We start from the raw sequence: 9,583 nt of genomic DNA on the forward strand, positions 1-9,583 counted from the left end.
AAAGGGCGGGGGCGGGACTTGAACGCAGCCAATCAGCTGTGGAAGAGCGAAAAGGCGGGAAAAAGCGGAACTAAAAGAAGGCTGAGGTGACGCCAGAGACCAGGAGGGGAGGGAGCCGGCCTCCAGGTGACGAAGATCGGGCCTCCAGAGTAGGGGTGGTCCTTTGTCCGGCAGCATCACGCCCAAGCCCCACCATCCCCATTCCAGGTCCTTAAAGGGAAGACTCTGATTCTAAGAAGGTAGCCCGGTGCCTGGGGCATGACCTCCTAATTCTGAGGGGAGAGCTCACTTCTGAGCCCATGCTCCCCACACATCTAAGGTCCGGACCCCCCCAACTTGAGGAAATGCACTCTAAGGAAGATGGACTTCAATTCTAAGGGGAGGCCCTTATCCTAAGAAATAACCCCAAATCATGAGGCCGGCCTAAAATACACCCTGAGATGCCTGGATTCTCTGTTATGGGTGCTGTCACCCCAAACCTTGAAAGGGATTCCTCTAGTTCAGACCTCCCAGGGGTTCTTTTTTTTTTTTTTTTAAGATTTTATTTATTTATCTGAGACAGCGAGAATGAGAGAGAGAGCATGAGATGGGGGAGGGTCAGAGGGAGAAGCAGACTCCCCGCTGAGCAGGGAGCCCGATGGGGGACTCGATTCCGGGACTCCAGGATCATGACCTGAGCCGAAGGCAGTCGCTTAACCGACTGAGCCACCCAGGCGCCCCAGACCTCCCAGGGGTTCTGATCTACATTCTGGCACCCCTTGGTCCCTGGAAAATCCTACCCGCCGCTTCTCACCCAGAGAACACAGTCCTTAGAATGAACCCCCTGGCTCCTGGGTCAGGGATGTGACCCCAGTCTCCCAGCCCCCCCACACTCCTCACCCTGCACCTCCACCTCTGGGACCCCAGGCAGCCCCCTCATCCTGCAGCCTCCTCGGCCTGCATTCCTGACCCCTGGGATGGGGTCCCCCATCCCCCATTCTGGGACCCCATCAACTCCTTCACACTGTACCCCCATGTCTGGAATTCTCAGGAGCTCCCTTACCCTGCGCCCCATTCATGGGACCCTCAGCCAGCCTCTCACCCTGCACGTCCACCTCTGGGAGCCCCAGCAGCCCCTTCACCCCCAAGCCCCAACTCCTCAAGCCCTTGTAGACCCATCACCCCACACAACCCCATTCTTGGGACCCCCCAGAACCCTCTACCCCATGCCCCTATTCCTGGGACCCCTGGCAGCTCCTTCACCCCACACCTCTGACTCTGACCTCCCACCATCCGTCTTGTCTTGCAGCAGCCGAGCCCAGGGTGGGCCTGCAGCCCCTGGACGGCAGCGACCAGCCGGTGGCACCCAGCGTCCCCGCTCACACCCCCCAGGACGGCAGAAGCAGAGCAGCTGCCATGCACATCCCTGAAAGCCTCCAGGACCTGGCTGACGGTGAAGCCGTGCAGTTTCTGAAGAGGCCAAAGACGATCATCCGGATCATTGGAGGGGTGAGGCCCTCCTGTGGCCCGACTGCCCCATGGGTGACAGGAAACAGGAGTTCTCACCTCTCAGACACAGTGTGGAGGGAGTGGGGGGGGGGGTGTAGGGGGAGGAAGCGGCCAGATTGGGAGAACAAAACAAAAGGGAGCTAATCATTGAAGTCACCTTTTACTGAGCACCTCACTCTAGGCCCTGTGCTACTCTGAGCGCTTATTAACTCTCAGAGGAAGAAACAACACTTCCAAGTACGTGCTATGCGTCCCATTTTTGAGATAAGAAAACTGAGCATCAGAGAAAGTTAAATCACTTTTTATTTTATTTTTTTTAGAAATCATTGTTGAAAGGCTGCACTGTCCAATGGGGTCGCCACAAGCCACATGTGGCTATTGCAATTTAAACTAATTAAATAAAAGATTTCATTTTGAAAGGTGGTCACAGTGGCCACCTTTCAGATGCCCACCAGCCACACGTGGACAGTGGATCTAGAGCATTTCCACCATGGCGGAAAGTTCCACTGGACAAGTGTTGGCTAAGCGCACACAGTAAGAGGCAGGGCCAGGATTCAAACCGGGATCTGTGAAATGCCAGAGCCTGTTCATTTTGCACCTCTCAGACAAGGCCCAGGACAGGAGCAGGGGCCGGGCCCTGGGGGAAGGAAGAGGTACGCAGAGGGGGACGAGAGTACGTCATGTAGAGCTAAGATACCAGGCATTGGGGGAGGGGTCACTGTGGGCCAGGCACTGTGCCAAGCGAGGGCTTTATAGGTGTTTGTTTGATCATTAATTACCACATTCCCAGAGTCAAGGCACCCGGGCTCAAATCTTCATTCAGCCCAGACTCGGCTGTGTGACCTGGAGCCAATCACAGAGCCTCTCTGGACCTCAGTCCCTGAGGGGGTTAGAGCTGTGGATCTGGGCTTTGGGCTTGGCCAACTCCCCTGCTCTCCTTTGACAGAGCTGGAAACTGAGGCCCAGGGAGATGATGAGACTTGACTGGGGTCATGGGAGCAGGTGGATCAAATCCAGGGTCCTAACCCAGAGCTTCTCCTTCCTACCCCTTCTGGAACCTGGAGAAGGATCCCAAGGGCCTGGCTTAGAATCCTGGCTCGGCCACATGCTGCCCACGTGGGATGGCACACTCCCTGCTTTGCCTGGGCCGCGCCTGGTTGAATCAGCTCTAGTGTCACCCTTCATTCCCAAAAGTGCCCTGTTTTGGTGGATAATATACCCAGTCACCCTATGTCTGTGTGACCTTGAGAAAGTGACTTGACTTCTCTGAACCTCTCATACCCTCATGTGTAAGAAAAGGCCCTGATACCATGCTCGTAGGAAAAACTGTTCTGAAAGTGAAACCAGTTTATGTCCCTAAACTGATAAGCATGGGCCTGGAAAGTATTAATCATGCTTTAAATAGCGATTATTATTAAGGACACGTCACTTCTGTGAGCAAGGAGAGGGATGGGCTTGGGGGGCCGAGGGTGATGGGGACTCGTGTACATTGCCATTCCTCCCCAGGGGAAGAGGGGAATTAGGAATTCCGCGTCCCAGTTCCGAGTCCCTCATGGGCATTAGCTCTTCCGCTCCTCACCATGACCCGATGACATGGCCGTTAACTACCCCTGTTCAACCCAAGGGGAAACTGAGGCTCACGGAGGTTGAGTGGCTTGCCCAAGGTCATCACCCAGCTGGCGAGCAAGTCAAAGGATTCTCACACCTCCAAAGCTTTGGAAGGAAAAGTGGGTGGCAAGGGAGGAGGCCCAGCTGGCGTGGACAGGCGTGGGGAAGGGGGAGGGCAGGCCACAGACCGTGCCAGACGTTTTGGTCACGGACTTTGCCCGCCGCCTCCATCCTCCCTCCCTCCCGCCCGCCCTCGTCCTTCCCCCCTGGCCTGGCTCCTCGGTAGGGAGTCTCTGGGCAGCTGGTGCTCTTGTCCTTCTCACTGCCGCCTGCCTACTGGTGCCTTAACTGATGGATCTTTGCTCTTTCCCTGGGGACAGGCCAAGGAGGGCATGGAAGGAAATTGGACTCTGGCTTCAGGGGGTTGGGTCCCCCCTCTGCCCAGCTGAGCCCCCTCCCTGAGTCTCCAGTGCCCGGTGCTCACACCACAGCCCAAGGTTTTCGGGGTCAGTGGACGAACAGCCCACAGGCTCAGAAGTCAGGAGGGCCAGATCCCAGTATCCCCTGCTTTGCTGACTGACCTTGAGAGGACACTTCCCATCTCTGGCCAATCATGAGAACCATCATCAGGCCTAGGCCCCCACCCCCTCTTCACAGCACCGAGACAGACTGGGAAACCGAGGCTCCAAGAGGCGAATGATTTGCCCAAGGCCACACAGCTGACGGAGCTGGATGCGTCTGGCTCTTTCCACTCCACTGTAATGGCTTCGATTTATCACCTGTGAAACAGAAATGAATCAGTGACGTCTACCACGTGGGGCTGGTTCGAGGGAGGTAGTGCAGGTAAAATGGATACAGGCTCGAGTGATCGATGGGCCTTCCAGTCCTTGACCTGGCTCTGTCCCCAAGTAGCAGAGCGAGATGCTCCCCTTCTGTGGACTCCTAGCTCCAAAACCAGGAATGGATGTGAACAGCCTTGGATAATGCTAAAGTGCCAGACGAAAGAGGGACTGGTTGTCATTGTTATATTATGATTTATATTCAGAGAAGGCAATTAAGGGAAAGGATAGAGGAGGATGGACAAAGGCTGAGGAGTTTAGGGGTTGATCCTTTGCCTCCTCCATCCCTATCTGAAGGGCAGGGCAGGAACAAAGAAGGGTCCAAAGTGACTCCTTCACAAAACACATTGGCTGAGGTCCAAGCTGGTGGTGGGGATAGAAGAGAAGGGTCCCCTATCCAGGAGGAGTTCAAATCCTAGTGAATTCCTTCCCCTCACCTACTCCCCCACTCCCGTCCCCAACACCGCCACATCCAATCATTCACCAAGTCCAATTTTACGTCCTAAATATCACGGGACTCCCCAGAGCTCTGACCTCAGCTCAGGCCTCAATTTTTCTGCCTGGGCCTTCCCACCAATCCCCTTTGTGGTCTGTTGGCCTCTCTCTCTCTCTCTCTCTCTCTCGTCTTGCCCCCTCCAACCCATCGCAAACCTGGAGATTTTTCTCTGACTCCAGGGCCAAGTCTGACCCCGGCCACCCTCTGCTCAGAACCCTTCCACACCTGAAGTTAAATCCAAGTAAGAAATTTCACTTTCCATGGCTCCCAAGTCCAGGCCCCTCCATCTGGTATTCAAGGCCTCTGAGGCTCTGGCTCCGGCCCACTTTTCCAGCCTCATCTCACCCTCCATCCCTTCAGTGAGATTTCTGTCCAGTCCCTGAAGGAGCCCCATTCTGCAGCATCTGGCTTTTGCACACACAGTTTGCCCCCCCCGGAATGTCCTTCGTCCCCGTCTGCCTGAAAATCTCCTCATTCTTTAATGTGCAAGTCAGACCTCACCTTATTTCCTCCTAAATGCAACCCCACGACTTCCGAACTGGCTCAAACCTTGACCCAGGCCACAGCCTCCTCTCTGGCCTCCTGACCTCCAGTCTCACCCCCTCCAGTCTGTCTCTACCCAGGTCTCAAATCCGCCCCTGCCCTCCCCTGCTCGCAACTCTGCTGTGGCTCCCTATTGCCCTCCAGACAACTTTTCTCGTCCTGCGTCACTCCGTACAGCCATCACCTCTTCCAGAAAGCCTCCCTGGAGCAACTTCTACCACCCACCATACACACACCAGTTCCTTCCATATCTGGCGTGGACCTTACCCCATGGCATGGTGACAATCTGGGGGCAAGTCACTGGAGCTTAAACCTTTCACTGAGTAGCACTGCTAGGAACCCTGCCCTCCAAACGGCTGATTTCAGCTTGAGGCAGTACAGCAGGGCCTTAAAGCAGGCTCCAGAGCTGGGCAGCTTCCATTCAAACCCAGGTACCCGCACCTGCCAGCCGATTGGCTTTGGGCAACTCCTCAGCCTCTCGGTGCCTTGGATCCATTATCTAAAGCGATGGGGCTGTTAGTAGTACCCACATCCTAGGGTGGCTATGAGGCTGGCTCAGGCTCGGGCTCACGCTCGTGGGGTACTTCAGTGGCATTTAATACGTAAACACCGCAGAAGACAAGCGCAGACGCAGACTGTTGTACTAGAGGATGCTGTCTGCAGCATGTACAGGCGAGACGCTGCCGGATCACTGAAGCTATGCTGGCTTTTTAAAAAAAAAGTCCTGAAGCAAAAAAAAGGAAGGAAGGAAGGAAAGAAAGAAAAGACAAAAAAAAAATAGTAACGTTTGTTAGATACTGAATGTTACATCTCTCCCTGTACTTTTGTGTGTGTGTTTGGAGTACTTCACAAATTTATTTTAACAAATTAAGAGGAACGAGGTGAGCAGGGAGGGGGGAGGAAGAAGTTGCTGGCTGAGGGAAGGGCCTGCAGGCAGAGGATAATCATGGGTAGCAAATGCTTCCGGAGCTCCTCACGTGTCCCAGGCGCTGCGCTACGCATTTTGTATTAGTACCCGGGTTTGGTGGCACGTACCTGGTTGGGGTGGCAGAAGGGGAGCATGGGGGAGGTGGGGAGAGGGCGAGGGAGTGGGGAGAGAAAGATGAAATTGGAAGAGCGAGTCCAGTACAGACCACGCAGGAAGGCAGGGTGTGAAAGGACCTCTGTGGGGGCTTGCGGGAGACAAGCAGAGGGGCTGAGACTGGAGGCAGGAGGCCAGGAAGGAGACTGGGGTGAGGTTCTACAGGGGAGAGGATGAGGCCCAAACTAGGATGGAGAGAAGAGGGGTAAGGAGCAATAGGGATCGTCTTGGAAGCCCTGAGGATGTGACAGGGAGAGGAGCGGGGCCCACCATTCCCAGACAGGGACCCTGGAGGATGCACGGTTTGGGTAAATGCTGAGCTCCGCTCGGGTCCGCTGGGAACGCCCCTCCTGCACCACCAGGTCTTCTCCCTCATCATCTTCTCTTCCCTGCTGACCGACGGCTACCAGAACAAGACTGAGTCTTCGAAGCTCCACTGCGTCCTCAATAGCAACAATGTGGCCTGCAGCTTCGCTGTGGGAGCCGGCCTCCTGGCCTTCCTCAACTGCCTGACCTTCCTCGCCCTGGACGCCCACGAGAGCTGCATCGGCAACACCCGCTTCAAGACGGCCTTCCAGCTCCTAGACTTCATCCTGGCTGGTGAGCCCCCTGGGACTGATCCTAGGGCCCCCGGGACACCTCCCTTCCCCACCCAGCCGGCCCACCGTCCTCCACACGTGACCTGAGCCCTCACCCCTCCCTTCTGGAAGCTCTTCCGCACCTGCTGTTTCCCCCCAGGGAATTATTACTCATCCTTTAGACTCAGTGTAAGGGTTACCTCTTCTGACCCCCAGGCTAATTCTAGAAGCCTCCCTTCTGCCCTGCTTTTTCCTCGCATTCACCTCCCTTCTTCACAGAACATTTCTTGAAAAGCCCCCCGGGGGCAGGAGGTGGGGTTCCAGCACGGAGCCAGGCAGACCTGAGTTTGAAATCTCAACTCGGGCGCCTGGGCGCCCTGTGGGTTCGAGCGGCTCTCTTCCCCTCTCTGAGCTTCAGACGCTGGGATGAAAACCTCCACAATGCAGGGCTTTTTCGGAGCATGAAAGGAGAGAAAGGAGGCCTGGAGTAATGTTGACCTTTTCTGGGCACTTCCCACATGTCAGGCACAGAGCCAGAGGCCCCACGTGCCTCGTGTCATGGACTCCTCAGACCCACCTGAGGAGGGAAGGCCTGCTCCTACCCCCATTTTGCAGAGGAGGAAACTGAGGCTTGAGGAGATTATGTAATTGGGCACACAGAAGCTGAAGGGCAGTTCCAGGCTTCAAAGCAAAGTCTCGCCTCCTAACCACTGCCCAGCACTCTAGATAGAGCCTGGCACACAGGAAGCGCCAAATAAATGAGTTCCTTTTCCTCAGGCCCTGGGGTTCCCTCCTCTCAGTCCGACCTCAACCTCCTCCCCACCTCCTCCTCCCTGCTCCGCACCAGGCCGATCCCAGCATCTCAGGGCTGGGAGGGCCCTCAAGGTTATTGAATCCAGGGCCGTCCAGGAGAACTTTCTGTGAAGGTGGGACTGTCCCATCCCTGCATTCCCCAGTAGGGGAGCCACTGGCCACATGGGGCCACTGAGCGCTTGAAGTGTGGCCTGTGCAACGGAGGAGCTGGGTTTTTAAATCCTATTTTAATTGATTGAAATGCAGACAGCCACACGTGGCCAGTGGGCTCTGGTAGCGGACAGCGCGGCAGTGCGCTTTATGGAGGGCTGGGAGGGAGAGGCCACCCGGCTGGACCCCAGCCCCACCCGCCCTGAGCCAGGCTCCCCCTGCCCCTCTTCTCTCCTGCGACCCCCCAGTCCTGTGGACAGGCATCTGGTTCGTGGGTTCCTGCTTCCTGGCCAATCAGTGGCAGCATTCGCCACCCAAAGGGTTCCTCCTGGGAAGCAGCGGCGCCAAGGCCGCCATCACCTTCGCTTTCTTCTCCATCTGCATCTGGGTGAGGATGGGCCCCCTGTGGGGGTCGGGGCTGGGGGCCCAGAACATTCCCGTGCTCACTCAGCTCCCCTGGGAGTGGGGGAGGGCTCCTCCCAGGGCCTCTGCTAGTCTTCTCTGTGACTGGGCAAACTGGAAAGAGGCCTCCCCTTACCCCATGCAGATGCAGCCCAACATTAGGCATCGTGCTGTGTGCCCTTGTGCAGTGAGCAGTGAACACAACTGTACCCGGGCCTCCCTCCCAGGCCGGTCCCCGGCCCCGGTCCCTCTCCTCCCCTGCCTAACCCAAGCCAGCCTCTGGCATGCCCTTTCCTGCCCGCAGATATTCCAGGCCTACGCGGCCCTCCACGATCTCCGGAATGATACTTCCGTCCCTTACAAGCGCTCCCTGGATGAGGGTGGCGTGGTGCTGACCACCCTCTCCCCACCTTCTGCCGCCAGCCCTGCTAACACGCCCACCACTGGCCCCAACAACCCGAGTTATGCCAGTTCTGCCCTGCCCCCCTATCTGACCACTCCGAAGGCCCCCCGCCTCGCTATGATGCCCGACAACTGAACATCCTCCTCCACATCAGTAAAGAGATAATCCTCCCTCCGGAAGGGTTTCTGAAAACAGCCCTCTGTCCTTCTCATGTCTGTTCCTCTCTGGTCTTTTGAGTGGCCAGGGGTGGGGAGAAATCCTACGAGGTCACTTCAGGGGTCTCTGCACTGCACGGGGCCAAATTTCCCATACCACCTCCCAGACTCTCCATCTGGGTGCCACTGGGACGACAGTACACCCCAGTGACAGGAAGGGGACATCGCTTTTGGCCCCTTCAATCCTCACCCTGGCCAGAGGAAAGAGGCACGAGGCGCCCTGACGCAAGGTCGGGCAAGCTCACATGCAGAGAGAAAATGCTTCTGCCCATGGAGAGAGCACTAGGAAGAACCAGGGCCAACACTGGGGGCAGCCCTTCCACTCACCCCAGTGACAAGACCCAACTCAAAACCAAGGAACAGGGGACGGCGAGTCCGTGAATGAGATCAGGGCAGAGCATTGTCTGCAAACATTTGCGAGACTGTCTTGGGGATTTATTCTAGAACCCAGAAGGCAACTGGGGACTTGGGCACAAGATGAGCAGGTGACCCCAGTGAGTGAAGCACTCATTAAGGGAGTAGCAGGGACAGGGGCCATGTCTCGGAGTGGCAGCTTTCACTCAGCACCCACCATTCAGCACCACGCGCCTGGGGTGTCTAGGGCAGCACTGTCCGATTAATACGTCGTGCAAGCCAGGGGGCCGTGGGAGGGGCCGCAGAATATTAAACTGTCTAGTAGCCACATTGAGAAAAGCAGGATGAAACAAGTGAAATTAACTTTCATGTATTTTATTTAACCCAATATATCCAAAATATTATCATTTATTTTATTTCAACACGTCCTAGGTATAAAAATCGAGCTCTCTTACATTCTTTCCTACAAAATTTCTGAAATCTGCAGACAGCCCATCTTAATCTGGACCCGCCACATTTCAAGTGCTAATGGTTGCATGGAGCCAATGGCTACTGTATGGGACAGCGAAGTTCTAGAACCTTCTGTTTTTTTCTAGAACAATCAGAAATCCAC

At 56.0% G+C, this 9,583-nt stretch overlaps 1 protein-coding gene across 2 annotated transcripts; it reads left to right on the forward strand.

Moving 5' to 3' along the window:
- The first annotated feature begins 1,291 nt into the window (after nucleotides 1-1,291).
- SYNGR4 (synaptogyrin 4) lies at nucleotides 1,292-8,703 on the forward strand. 2 transcript variants are annotated; one of them, XM_045890417.2, is made up of 4 exons: nucleotides 1,292-1,488; nucleotides 6,418-6,655; nucleotides 7,845-7,984; nucleotides 8,303-8,703. In XM_045890417.2, exons 1-4 carry the CDS (start codon nucleotides 1,396-1,398, stop codon nucleotides 8,534-8,536), a joined length of 705 nt encoding a protein of 234 aa, XP_045746373.1. In that variant the 5' UTR covers nucleotides 1,292-1,395; the 3' UTR covers nucleotides 8,537-8,703. The 2 variants fall into 2 exon arrangements, with proteins under 2 accessions (XP_045746373.1, XP_064437609.1); XM_064581539.1 differs by having other exon boundaries at nucleotides 7,845-8,703.
- Nucleotides 8,704-9,583: the final 880 nt, after the last annotated feature.

This window comes from Mirounga angustirostris, unplaced genomic scaffold, assembly GCF_029215605.1.
Source record: "Mirounga angustirostris isolate CCGP_5_RB_7025 unplaced genomic scaffold, mMirAng1.0.hap1 SCAF_16, whole genome shotgun sequence".
NCBI classification, from domain to species: Eukaryota; Metazoa; Chordata; class Mammalia; order Carnivora; family Phocidae; genus Mirounga; species Mirounga angustirostris.